Source organism: Amblyraja radiata, chromosome 14 (assembly GCF_010909765.2).
Source record: "Amblyraja radiata isolate CabotCenter1 chromosome 14, sAmbRad1.1.pri, whole genome shotgun sequence".
Classification (NCBI taxonomy): domain Eukaryota; kingdom Metazoa; phylum Chordata; class Chondrichthyes; order Rajiformes; family Rajidae; genus Amblyraja; species Amblyraja radiata.
The window spans coordinates 7,916,176-7,930,328 of record NC_045969.1 but is presented as its reverse complement, the minus strand read 5'-3'; the positions used below and the strand labels follow the sequence as shown (position 1 = coordinate 7,930,328).

Below are 14,153 nucleotides of genomic sequence, written 5' to 3'. Positions count from 1 at the left end.
CTACTTCACCATTCAATCATGGCTGATCTCTGCCTCCTAATCCCATTTTCCCTGCCTTCACCCCATAACTCTTGACACCCGTTTTAATCAAGAATTTGTCCATCTCTGCCTTAAAAACATTCACTGACTTGGCCTCCACAGCCCTCTGTGGCAATGAGTTCCACGGATTAACTACCCTCTGACAAAATAAAGTACCTCCTTTCTAAAAGAGCGCCCTCTGAGGCTATGACCTCTGATCCAAGACTCTCCCACCAGTGGAAACATCCTTTCCGCATCCACTCTATCTATGCCTTTCATTATTCTGTTAGTTTCAATGAGGTTCCCACCCCCCCACAACCTTCCAGAGGACCAGTGATGTCAAGCGCTCCTCACAGGAGGAGTTGGAGGAATTGAGTGAAATCCAGGTTAGCCGGGAAGTGGTGTTGGGTAAATTGAATGGATTAAAGGCCGATAAATCCCCAGGGCCAGATAGGCTGCATCCCAGAGTACTTAAGGAAGTAGCTCCAGAAATAGTGGATGCATTAGTAATAATCTTTCAAAACTCTTTAGATTCTGGAGTAGTTCCTGAGGATTGGCGGGTAGCAAACGTAACCCCACTTTTTAAGAAGGGAGGGAGAGAGAAAACGGGGAATTACAGACCAGTTAGTCTAACATCGGTAGTGGGGAAACTACTAGAGTCAGTTATTAAAGATGGGATAGCAGCACATTTGGAAAGTGGTGAAATCATTGGACAAAGTCAGCATGGATTTACAAAAGGTAAATCAAGTCTGACGAATCTTATAGAATTTTTCGAGGATGTAACTAGTAGCGTGGATAGGGGAGAACCAGTGGATGTGGTGTATCTGGACTTCCAGAAGGCTTTCGACAAGGCAGTGAAGAAAGCGAATGGTATGTTAGCTTTCATAGCAAAAGGATTTGAGTATAGGAGCAGGGAGGTTCTACTGCAGTTGTACAGGGTCTTGGTGAGACCACACCTGGAGTATTGCGTACAGTTTTGGTCTCCAAATCTGAGGAAGGACATTATTGCCATAGAGGGAGTGCAGAGAAAGTTCACCAGACTGATTCCTGGGATGTCAGGACTGTCTTATGAAGAAAGACTGGATAGACTTGGTTTATACTCTCTAGAATTTAGGAGATTGAGAGGGGATCTTATAGAAACTTATAAAATTCTTAAGGGGTTGGACAGGCTAGATGCAGGAAGATTGCTCCCGATGTTGGGGAAGTCCAGGACAAGGGGTCACAGCTTAAGGATAAGGGGGAAATCCTTTAAAACCGAGATGAGAAGAACTTTTTTCACACAGAGAGTGGTGAATCTCTGGAACTCTCTGCCGCAGAGGGTAGTCGAGGCCAGTTCATTGGCTATATTTAAGAGGGAGTTAGATGTGGCCCTTGTGGCTAAGGGGATCAGAGGGTATGGAGAGAAGGCAGGTACGGGATACTGAGTTGGATGATCAGCCATGATCATATTGAATGGCGGTGCAGGCTCGAAGGGCCGAATGGCCTACTCCTGCACCTAATTTCTATGTTTCTATGTTTCTATATGCTAACCCACTCATTCCTGAGATCATTCTTGTAAACCTCCTCTGGACCATCTCCAGAGCCAGCATGTCCTTCCTCAGTTATGCTTGCTTGTAGCAGCATCACAGACAGGGTTGGGTGCAAAATAAATTAATGTTATCTAACCGAAAGATTGGATTTGTGTGTTGGGATTTGGTTTCAATCCATTCTTCGTTGGCACTCAGCCTGGCTGTGGAGAGATAAGAGAGGTTAATCGAGTGCTTTCCACACAATGCCTTGAGACGTCAGCTTGTCACTGGGTGAAATGGATTTTATAATTAAATGTTCATCCCTCTGTCTGTCAGGCCGTTGTGTTTTGTACCCAGCTCTGCTTGTAATGCTGCCACAAGCAGGATTTTCCCTTGTACCTGCAACTTACCACACTTGTGCATCTGACTTTAAACTTGACGAACAGTTCTGAGACTCTCGAAGCAATTGTTGCAAGCTGTCTCTTGTACCATTATCCAAATGGGCTGATTAATTATGGATCCATCTCCAAAATCCTACAAGGCCCCACAGTGGCACAGTTTGTAGTCTAGTTTAGTCTAGTCCAGTCTAGTCTAGAGATATGGTGTGGAAACAAGCCTTTTGTCCCACCAAGTCCGCACCAACCAGCGATCCCTGCACACTAACACGACACACACTCGGGATAATGTACAATGAATCCAAGCCAATTAACCTGTGCGTCTTTGTAATGTGGGAGGAAACCAGAGATCCCTGGAGAAAACCCACGCTGGTCAAGGGAGAACGTATAAACTCCAGACAGACAGCACCCGTAGTCAGGATCGAACCTGGGTCTCTGGCGCTGTAAGGCAGCAACTCTCCCACTGTGCCACCATGTACAACGCCAAAGACCTGAGTTTGATCATGACTCTAGAACTTTATCTTTAGAGCTATACAGATACAGCCCGGGAACAGGCTCTTCGGCCCACAGTAGCCCGCACCAACCAGCGATCACCCATACACTAACAATATCCAACACACAAGGGACAATTTACAATTTTTTTCCAATAGGTATTTTTCAGGCGCAGATTGACAGATTCTTGATTAGTACGGTTGTCGGGGGTGATGGGGAGAAGGCTGGAGAATGGGGTTGAGAGGGAAAGATAGACCAGCCATGATTGAATGGCGGAGTAGACTTGATGGGTCGAATGGCCTAATTCTGTTACTGTCACTTATCAACTTGTGAACTTCTTGTTCAGGTATTGGCAGAGGACTACTGACCACCAAAGCTCTCCAGGTTAGTCATTATTTCTTCTCCTCCTTCCCTCACCTTTATTCTTTGAATGCCCTGGCCGGTTACTGTGATGATCGGCTGCTCAGTTTGATTGTCCTAATGGTTTGAAGTGTCCTCCCATTCCCTCATGGACCTTTCTGTTCTGGTCCTCCTCCACTGTCAGAGTGAGGCCCAACACAACTTGGAGGAACAGCAATTCATATTTCGCTTGGGCAGCTTACAACCTAGCGATATGACTTGATTTCTCTGACTTCCAAGTAACCCTTGCTTTCCCTCTCTCTCCGTCCCTCCCCCATCCTAATTCTCCGATTGATTCATTTTGCTGAGTGTATGCGACCTTGTCACTTTCTCTTCAGCAAACAATGAACCATTCTACATTTCCTTATCATTGTCTGCCTTGATCTGACTTTTCACACCTTACCCTTCCATATCTCTAGACTCACTCTCCCCTGACTCTCAGTTTGAAGAAGGGTCTTGACCCATTCCATCCCTCCAGAGATGCTGCCTGTCCCGCTGAGTTACTCCAGCATTTTGTGTCCATCTTCGGTGTAAACCAGCATCTGCAGTTCTTTCCAACACATTTGGCTCAGTGCTTGTCCCGAGTGTACGTGGATGGCGCAGTAGTGCAGCCAGTGGCGCCACTGCCTCGCAGCACAAGGTCTAATCCCCACCACTGATGCTGTCATTGTGGAGTTTGCACGTTCTGCCTGTAATGCCCCGAGTTACCCCTAGATACTCTGGTTTCGTCCCGCATTCAAAGATTGGTTGATCGATGTCCAGAGTGACTGTCTGGAGTGGTTTTTTTAAATGTGGGAGGAAACCGGAGTACCCGGAGAAAACCCACGTGGTCACAGGGAGAAAGTGCAAACTCCGTACAGACATGCACCCGTAGTCAGGATCGAACCGGGGTCTTTGGCTCTGTCTGGCAGTAACTCTACCGCTGCGCCACCGTGCTGTATTTGCCAGATGATATGGGGAAAATAAATGTACAGGTTGAACACTTAGCTGTTTGCTTTTTTCTGCCTCGGATTTAATCCAATGGCTTGAAGAAATATCAAGTGTGAGTAACTCAACCTAGTTTTTAGTTTTGGTACATGGTCCTTGAGTAGAAACATTGCTTCTTTCCCCGCACATGGACTCCGCATCACCTCCAGAATGTTTCCAACATCCTCTGTTTTTGTTTCGGACTTTCGGCATCTGCCGTTTATTTTAATGCTCCAACCTACTTTTTTTTCTGTTTCCGTTCAGCCTGGAGAACATATTATTGCTCTACCGGAGCAATGTCTGCTCACCACCACGACAGTCCTCGGGAGTTATTTGGGTGAATACATCGAGAGGTACGTTGACCCTGGACGAGGCAGAACTTGTCCTCATCATCCATTGGAACCAACTTTGGAAATTTTCAGATGGAACTGCAGATGCTGGTTTAAACACAAAGATAGACACAAAAAAGCTGGAGTAACTCAGCGGGACGGGTGACGTTTCGAGACCCGAAACGTCACCCACTCCTTCTCTCCGCTGATGTAAGGTTTCGATGGAGACCGGCTGCCAAAATGCCTCTCCGTCAGGAGGAGTGTACACCAGGTCTCGACCCGAAAGGTCCCCCATTCCTTCTCTCCATGATGCTGCCTGTCCCGCTGAGTCACTCCAGCTTTTTGTGTCTATCTTTGATTTGATCTTTTCCAGGTGGAAGCCCCGTTTGTCTCCACTCCAGGCCTTGTGTGCATTCCTCATCGCCGAGAGACATTTTGGGCGCCGGTCTCCGTGGAAACCTTACATCGACGTCTTGCCAAATTCGTACACCTGCCCGGCTTATTTTGCAGAGGAATTAATAAGACTGCTTCCCAGCCCTTTGATGAAGAAGTTTCGGGAGCAAAGGAACACAGTACAAGGGCTTCACCTGGACTCCGAGCGCTTCTTCAAATCTTTGCAGCCGTTGTTTTCTGAAAGCGTTGAGAATATTTTTACATACGATGCCTTGCGTTGGGCTTGGTGCAGTGTCAACACCAGGACTGTTTACATGGAGCACAAGAAGAGCGAGTTCTTATCTAGAGATCCTGATGTCTACGCTTTAGCACCATATTTAGACCTGCTGAACCACTCGCCTGCTGCCCAGGTGAGAAGGCAATCCAGTGCTTGTTTAGTTGTTTAGTTTCGTGATACAGCGCGGAAACAGGCCCTTCGGCCCACCGAGTCCGCACCGACCCAGCGATCCCCACACATTAACACTACCCAACACACGCACACACACCAGGGCCAATTTACAATTGCACCGAGCCAATTAGCCTACAAACTGGTGCGTCTTTGGAAACCGAAGATCTCGTAGAAAACCCACGCAGGTCATGGGGAGAACGTATGAACTCTGTACAGGTCATAAGGAAAGATGTCATAAGTGATAGGAGCAGAATTAGGCCAGTCAGCCCATCATGGCTACTCTGCCATTGATTCATGGTTGATCTATCTCTCCCTCCTAACCCAATTAATAATAATAATAATAAATTTTATAAATTTTATTTGTTATTAAAAGGCGCCTTTCAAAGTCTCAAGGACACCTTACAGAAATTAACAAGAGTAAAAAAACATATAATCGGAGTAAAATAAATAATAAAGACATCGCCAATACACAAATTAAAGACAGAATTCGATCCAAAGACAAAAAATCAAAAACACAATGTGAAGAGAGAGCAGCGGAAGCTAAACCGTGCCAGCGTCCACTCTCCCTTCCGACAGCCATTCTCCTGTCTTCTCCCCATAACCCCTGACACACGTAGTAATCAAGAATCTACCTATCTCTGCCTTAAAAATATCCATTGACTGGGCCTCCACAGCCTTCTGTGGCAAAGAATTCCACAAATTCACCACCCTCTGATGAAAGAAATTCCTCCTTATCTCCTTCCTAAAGGAATGTCCTTTAATTCTGAGGCTATGAGGCACAGGCAGGCACCTGTAGTCAGGATCGAACACCAGTCATTGGCACCGTAAGGCAGCAACTTTACCGCTGCGCCACCGTGTCTTGCCGCACGCTTAAAACGTTCTGAAGAAGGGTCCCGATTCAAAACGTCGCCTATCCATTCCCTCCACAGATGCTGCCTGTTCCGTTGCATTATCCCAGCACTTGGTGCTGTGCTTAAAATAGATCGCCACACATGGGGCTGAGCAAAGGTCCCTGGTGTATTAAATATTGATGACCGCTATTGATAGCTTTCGAATTAAGATCAATGAAAAACACTTTAAAATTGATCTGTCTCCCTAACCTATGCCCCTTTTATTATTCTGTTCCAGATTTGTGGTTTATATTTTCTGCGCTTGATACCATGTTAATCCCTCTCTAGTGTATCTGTACACGGTGGATGGCTCGATTGTAATCATGTATTGTCTTTCCACTGAAGATAGACGCAAAGTGCTGGAGTAACTCGGCGGGATAGGCAGCATTTCTGGAGCGAAGGAAAGGGTGACCTTTTGGGTCGAGAGCCTTCATCAGACTGTGAAAAGCTTTTACAATTATACCAAGCCACTTAACCTACAAACTTGTCGGGTCAGGGGAAAGGGAAAACAGAGATAAAGATGGCGATATATAGAGAGAAATATAGAGCAAAGAAATGAGGGCCTTTTGTGTATATCTTCGGTGAACACCAGCTCACCTCAAAATCTGCAGTTCCTTCCGACACATTGTCTTTCCACTGACTGGTTAGCATGCAACAAAAGCTTTTCACTATACTTTGGTACACGTAACAATAAACATAGAAACTTAGAAAATGGGTGTAGGAGTAAGCCATTCGGCCCTTCGAGCCTGCACCGCCATTCAATATCATGGCTGATCATCCAACTCAGTATCCTGTACCTGCCTTCTCTCCATACCCCCTGATCCCTTTAGCCACAAGGGCCACATCTAACTCCCTCTTAAATATAGCCAATGAACTGGCCTCAACTACCTTCTGTGGCAGAGAGTTCAACAGATTCAAAGTAAACTAAATTAAACTTATGGGAAAAGGCAACGTTTTGGGTCGAGACCCTTCTTCGGTCTGAAGAAGGTTCTCGACTCGAAACGTCGCCTATTTCCTTCGCTCCATAGATGCTGCCTCACTGGCTGAGTTTCTCCAGCATTTTTGTGTGCCTTCGATTTTCCAGCAACTGCAGTTCCTTCTTAAACTAAACTTATATTCACTGTTGTGTGCGGCTTCCCCGAGTGGTGTCTTGGAGCGAAGTTCTTTGAGAGGGGATTTGGCAGTGGTGTATAAAATTGTCCCTTTCTCACATCTGTCCTGATGATGGGGCTTCCACCCCAGTGCCTTTTAAGATGCTGTGGCGCCATCTGGTGGTCGGGCCACTGGTTAATCGAACCCTCGTTCATCATGTGGTAAGAGACACGTGACTGAGGGCTGGGGGTTAGATAGGAAGTCGAGGGTGTGTCCTGCTGCAGCGACATGCAGTGATTCTGGGCTCAGCAACACTGCTATTGTTTTGGAATTCTTTTTGTTTAATAACGCTCGTCCTTGAGTTCACAATGTGAGACTCGCTTTATTGTGCTTGAATTTTTAATTTATCTTTAGTCAGAGGGTGGTGAATCTGTGGATTTCCTTGCCTCAGAACAGGCTGTGGAGGCCAAGTCAGCGGATATTTTTTAAGGCAGAGAAAGATAGATTCTTGATTAGTACGGGTGTCAGGGGTTATGGGGAGAAGGCAGGAGAATGGGGTCAGGAGGGAGAGATAGATCAGCCATGATTGAATGGCAGAGTAGACTTGATGGGCAGAATGGCCTAATTCTACTATCACTTATGACCTTAATTAATCATGGCTACCCTTCCCACTGGTTGTCAGTGCTGTCGACTCTGTTTCCTGTACATTGTTCACGCTTTCCTCTCTTCCCCAGGCGGATTGGATTGCCATCCAATGTCTGTGATATTTTACATTTCTCTGCTCCCCAAACTGTTTACAGATCAGGTTTAACAAACTTGTGTCTTTATTTTTAATGCTTTAAGGTGTCCGCTGCCTTCAACCAGCAAAGTAGATGTTATGAGATCAGAACGTCCACAAGGTGCAGGAGACACGAGCAGGTTTTTATCTGCTATGGTGCTCACGATAACCAGCGGCTCCTCTTGGAGTACGGGTTTGTGGCGACCACTAACCTCCACAGTGCGGTGTATGTTGACAAAGGTGAGGCTCTTTCACCTGAGTAGGGGCAAGGGGCGGAGTGAGGGAGCTGCAGCCTCACAGAGCTTACAGCGCCAGAGACCCGGGTTTGACCCTGACTACGGGTGCTTGTCTGTACGGAGTTCGTACGTTCCCCCCACGACCTGCGCGGGTTTTCTCCGAGGACTTCGGTTTCCTCCTGCACTCCAAAGATGTACGCGTTTGTAGGTTAATTGGCTGGGTATAAATGTAAACATTGTCGCTAATGTGTGTAGGATTGTGTTAATGTGCAGGGATCGCTGGTCAGTGCGGACTCGGTGGGCCAAAGGGCCTGTTTCCTTGCTGTATCTCTAAACTAAACTAAACACGTCCCCCCCTTTTCCAGAGATCCTCCCCTTTATTCAGACTCCCATCAAATAACTAAAGCCGAGAGGTTTGGAAAACTGCTCCATGTATAAACATTGAGCTCAAGAGTCAAAAGTCTGGATATATTTAAGGCAGAGATGGATAGATTCTTGATTAGTACGGGTGTCAAGGGTTATGGGGAGAAGGCAGGAGAATGAGGTTGATAGGGAGAGATAGATCAGCCATGATTGAATGGTGGAGTAGACTTGATGGGCCGAATAGCCTAATTCTGCTCTTATAACTTATGAACTTCTGATTGTTTAATTGTCATTGATACCAGCGGGGTGGGAGATTGCAACCTTCACGTGGTCCACCCTGTTTCGACTAATGCAATTAACCCGACGTGCACAAACAAATAGAACAAGTTGACCTACAACTTTAGGCTGTGCACGCCATACGCATGAAGTAGAAGATTTATACCAATAATGGAACAATGCAATTCTTACTTGCAGCAGCATAACAGGCCTGTAAACATAATATTCATGGAAAACATATAATAACAAAAAAAAAATTCAATAAATTAATAACCCTAACCCTAGTGCAAAAAGGCCGAAATCCTTCCTGTAATCGAAGACAGTCCATACTGTAGTTCAGCACTTCCTGTACATCCTTTTGTTAGTGGGGAGGTCAGTACCCGTGATGGACCTAGTTTTGACTTTAGTTTAGTTTAGCGATACTGCGCGGAAACAGACCATTCGGCCCACCGAGCCCACACCAACCAGTGATCCTCACACACTAGCATCATCCTCCACGCACCAGGGACAATTTTTACATTTATACCGAGCCAATTAGCCGACAAACCTGTACGTCTTTGGAGTGTGGGAGGAAACTGAAGATCTCGGAGAAAACCCACGGGGAGAACGTACAAACTCCGTACAGACAAGCACCCGTGGTCAGGATCGAACCCGGGACCCTGGCGCTGTAAGGCAGCAACTCTACTGCTGTGCCACCGTGCCTATTTCTTGTAAGCTATCAGAGCACAGATGCTTGATGGTTATTTTAACCCAACTCACGTCACTGGGTGGACGGTTCGCCCACCAGATGTGAACTTTCAATGGTCTTTATAGCAGAATAAAGTCCTGCATTGTGTGGTACCAGTGGCACTTCTAAAGGCATGTGTTTCCTTTTAGCCAGTTCGGTTGAAATTACCCCCCTGCCTCTCCGTCTCTTTTCATTAAGTGTCGTGATTCCCTCCTTGTCCCTTCACTGGGTTCTCCTGTGATTAGTAATTAAACATGTGAGGGTTTGTGATTGAACTTCATTGTAGTTGAACTTTAGTTTTTCATCACGTATGCCAACGTTACAGATATGAAAAGATAATTTAAAACGCAGTAAACATTAATGTCATATTTTTGTTGTTGGATTGCAGATATTCTTTGCAATCGCCTTCCTCCAACGGACAAGCTACTGAATGGGAAGCTTGCATTCCTGCAAGACAACGGTCTCCTGGAGTAAGTATCGCTGGGGCTATGTCGGCAACTTACTTAGAAACATAGAAAATAGGTGCAGGAGTAGGCCATTCGGCCCTTCGAGCCTGCACCGCCATTCGATATGATCATGGCTGATCATCCAACTCGGTATCCCATCCCTGCCTTCTCTCCATACCCCCTGACCCCTTTAGCCACAAGGGCCACATCTAACTCCCTCTTAAATATAGCCAACGAACTGGCCTCAACTACCTTCTGTGGCAGAGAATTCCACAGATTCACCACTCTCTGTGTAAAAAATAACTTAAATAACTTGAATAGAGAAAGGGGAAGAATTAGACCATTCGGCCCATCGAGACCCATTGAGTGAGTTAACATGTGATGAGCGTTTGATGGCACTGGGCCTCTACTCGCTGGAGTTCAGAAGGACGAGAGGGGACCTCTTTGAAACTTGCCGAATAGTGAGTGGCTTGGATAGACTGGATGTGGAGAGGATGCTTCCAGTAGTGGGAGAGTTTAGGACCAGAGGTCATAGCCTCAGAATTAAAGGACTTTCCTTTAGGAAGAAGATGAGGAAGAATTTATTTAGTCAAAGGGTGCTGAATCTGTGGGATGCATTGCCACAGAAGGCTGTGGAGGTCAAGTTGATGGATATTTTTAAGGTGGAGATTGATAGATTCTTAATTAGTAAGAGTGTCAGGGGTTATGGAGAGAAGGCAGGAGAATGGGATTCAGAGGGAAAGCTAGGTCAGCCATGATTGAATGGTGGAGTGATGGGCCGAATGGCCTAAAATTGCCACATTTTATCTGCACGATGACATTTTAGTTTAGTTGAGCTTAGTTCATTATCACGTGTACCGAGGTATAGTGAAAAGCTTTTTTGTTGTGTACTATCCAGACAGCTGAAAGACTAAAGATAGATGTAAAATGCTGGAATAACTCAGTGAGATGGGCCGCATCTCTGGAGAAAAGGAATGGGCGACATTTTGAGTCAAGACCCTTCTTCAGACTGAGAGTCGGGGGGGGAGGGAGACATAGAGATATGGAAGGATAAGGTGTGAATACAGATCAAAGGGGACGATGATCAAGGAAATGTAGAATGGTGCATTGTTAGCTGAGGGAAAGGTGACAACGAGGCACACAATCAGTAATATTTAATCAGGAGGACGGTGGAACAAGTCAGAATTAGGATGGGTGTGACGGAGAGAGAGGGAACGCAAGTGTTACTTGAAATTGGAGAAATTATTAATATAAAAAAATTATAATCAATCAATATATAAATATATAGATATACTATATATATATATATATAAATAACAATAAATAAATAAATACATAGGAATTCTACCTGGTGGGTGCTGGGGACTTTTAGCATTGAACTTGCTGACACCTGTAAAAAGCAGCTCAGAACAATCTCTGTTGCAGCTTGCACACTGATCTGAATGTTCCCAAAGTGTGCAGCGTCATTTACTGGGTGCGGACCTGTCTGCATTGGATTCCAGATATCTGAAATGTTTTAGCACATCCTGCTTTAATTTAAATCATGACTTTGATTTGCAAGGCCATCGTGTGTTTTTTGATGCATTGTTGGTTGATAAGAATGGTGTGTTTTTTAATGCATTGTTGGTTGGCAAGGACTGGATGCGTTTTTTTTAATGCATTGCTGATTGGCAAGGGCTGGATGTGTTTTTTAATGCATTGATTGGCAAGGTCAGGTTGGGTTTTTTTAATGCGTTGCTGGTTGGCAAGGATTGGGTGTGTTTTTTTAATGCATCGCTGGTTGGTAAGGGCTGGTGGCATTTTCTAATGCATTGCTGATTGGCAAGGATATGGTGAGTTTATTAATGCATTGGTGATTGGCAAAGACTGGATGTGTTTTTTAATGCATTGCTGTTTGGCAAGGTCAGGGTGTGTTTTTGAGTGCATTGTGCTTGCAATCACTGAGAATGGTGCTTTTGCTATTGGTTTTGCTATTATCTCTCTGTGTTTTGGTGCCAGAATTTGTTCTCGTAGTCATCGGAATATGAAGCATTTGTGGCAGTACCAATGGAGTGCCTCTAGATGGCTTGAAGCACAGTTTCAGACTGCTTGCCCTGCATTCAGTTTTCAAGAGAGAGTTTTCGATGTAGCTCTTTAGGCTAAGGGAATCAAGGGACATGGGGAAAAAGCTGGAACGGATTACTGATTTTGGATGATCAGCCATGATCGTATTGAATGGCGTTGCTGGCTCAAAGGGCCGAATGGCCTATTCCTGTACCTATTTTCTATGTTTCTATTCTGTGCGCTGTTGAAGGCAGAACTTCAATGTTGGGTTTATGGTGATGGGTTGAATCCAGAACCTATTGTCAGTGTGTCCTGAGGTATTAGTGCCCCTTGCCTTTCAAGGTCATGGTGAGAAGCAGGAGAATGGGGTGGAGAGTTTAGTTTAGAAAAACAGGCCAATCGGCCCAACGAGTCCATGTTGACCAGTGATCCCCGCACACTAACACTATCCTACACACACTAGGGACAATTTTACAACTTACCGAAGCTAATTAACCTGCACACCTGAGCATCTTTGGAATGTGGGAAGAGACTGGAGCACCCGGAGAAAACCCACACAGGTCACGGGGAGGATGTACAAACTCTGCACTGATAGCACCTGCAGTCAGGATCGAACCTGGGTCCCTGGCGCTGTAAGGCAGCAACTCTACCGCTGCGCCACCGCGCCTCCCCTGAAAAAGAGGAAAAGATAGATATGCCCTGATTGAATGGCGGAGCAGACTCGATGGGCCGAATGGCCTAAATCTGCTCGTATGAGCATTGGAGGACCTCATGTGGAAAAGAACCCGTTCACACATATTTGCTGCTTAGAAAGTGTAAAGGAATGAGTCATATGATGATCGGGGTTCTCCCCCAGCACTTCAGAAGGCAGATGCACCACCTGGCATGATAATGAGTCATACGTGTCAGAGGTTATGGGAAGAAGGCGAGAGAATGGGGTTAGGAGGGAGAGATAGATCAGACATGATTGAATGGCGGAGTAGACTTGATGGGCCGAATGGCCGAATTCTGCTCTTGTCACATGATATGGTTCAGGATGTGGGATTTTACAGAGGCCATTCATCAGGCAACCGAACTACCCTATCACCAACTAGAGAGTGGCACTGACCTACCATCGACCTCGTTGGAGACCCTCGGACCATCTTTTAACGGACTTTACCCGGCGTGACCTTGCACTAAACGTTATTAGTTTGCCCCGTATTTGTACGCTGTGGACAGCTTGATTGTAATGGTGTATAGTCTGTTCGCTGACTGGAGAGCAAGCAACACAAATCTTTTCACTGTACCGCAGTACACGTGACAATAGTGAACTAAAGTAAACAGACTTGCACATGTTTGGGATGTGGAAGGAAACGGGGTACTCGGAGTAAACCTCTGCAGTCACAGGGAGAACGTGCAAACTCCACATAGACAGCACCCGAGATTATGAATGAATGAGTGAATGAATGAATACTTTATTATTCGGTCACAGTGAAGTTCTTTGTTTTGTATACCAAAGAGTTGCCACGTAAAGGGCGACAACAAAGGTACAAGTTTCCCAGGCCGGGTCCTCCTTTGTTCTCCCCCCCTCACTTTGGTTCCCCCATGCCTGGTCCTCCTTTGTTCTCCCCCCCCCCCCACTCACAGCGGTCCCCCCACATCAGGTCCTCCTTGTTCTACCCCACCCTCACTGTAGACCCCACTGCACTGCGTCCTCCATTGTTGCCGGCGACGCGTCCTCCGACCCCCACGTGGTCCGTCCTCGACCGTCGGCCCCCTCAATGGCCGCAGGTCATAGCCGGGTCTCTGGCGCTGTGAGGCAGCAACTCTACCAGCTGAGCCTCTGCTGACTTGACACAGCTGTGCTGGGCTGTACTTAGTTTCATTTCTGACGCATAGCAGTCCACCAATATGCCGAAAGTCATGCTTTGTAGAAATAGAAACCAAACTTAGGTTTCATGTCCAATAACTTTCATCATTCCTTTTTCTGACTGTTTTCGCTGAGTATTTCCAGAGTTTCCTGTTTTTTTTAATTTGCAGTGTCGGCTATTTTTTTTTGATTCCCATTTACAATTTTTTGTTATTCATTCATATGTTGTGGACGCTGGTACTAAAGAATTTGTTTGTTTTCAGAAACTTGACGTTTGGACATGATGGACCTTCGTGGAGGCTTCTGACTGCTCTTAAAGTGCTTTGTCTCAGACCAGAGGAATAGTAAGTGAAAATGTTTTGACTAAAAAAAATCCCAACAATTTTGCAGTTCAGCTTTTGCGCTGATATGTAGAGTGTATTGGGGGGCGTGTGAGACTTTAGGGACACAGGGGGAAAACAGGCCCTTCGGCCCACCGAGTCCGCACCGACCAGCGATCCCCGTA

The 14,153-nt window shown here is 45.9% G+C and overlaps 1 protein-coding gene across 1 annotated transcript in view; it reads left to right on the top strand.

Moving 5' to 3' along the window:
* setd4 (SET domain containing 4) overlaps positions 1-14,153 on the top strand; it is a 34,712-nt gene that overhangs the window by 4,094 nt on the left and 16,465 nt on the right. Inside the window, exons 3-8 of the mRNA XM_033032428.1 lie at positions 2,760-2,797; positions 4,043-4,131; positions 4,481-4,910; positions 7,774-7,948; positions 9,699-9,780; positions 13,912-13,992. Coding sequence (XP_032888319.1) covers positions 2,760-2,797; positions 4,043-4,131; positions 4,481-4,910; positions 7,774-7,948; positions 9,699-9,780; positions 13,912-13,992 — 895 coding nt within the window. The remainder of the gene's footprint in view (positions 1-2,759; positions 2,798-4,042; positions 4,132-4,480; positions 4,911-7,773; positions 7,949-9,698; positions 9,781-13,911; positions 13,993-14,153) is intronic.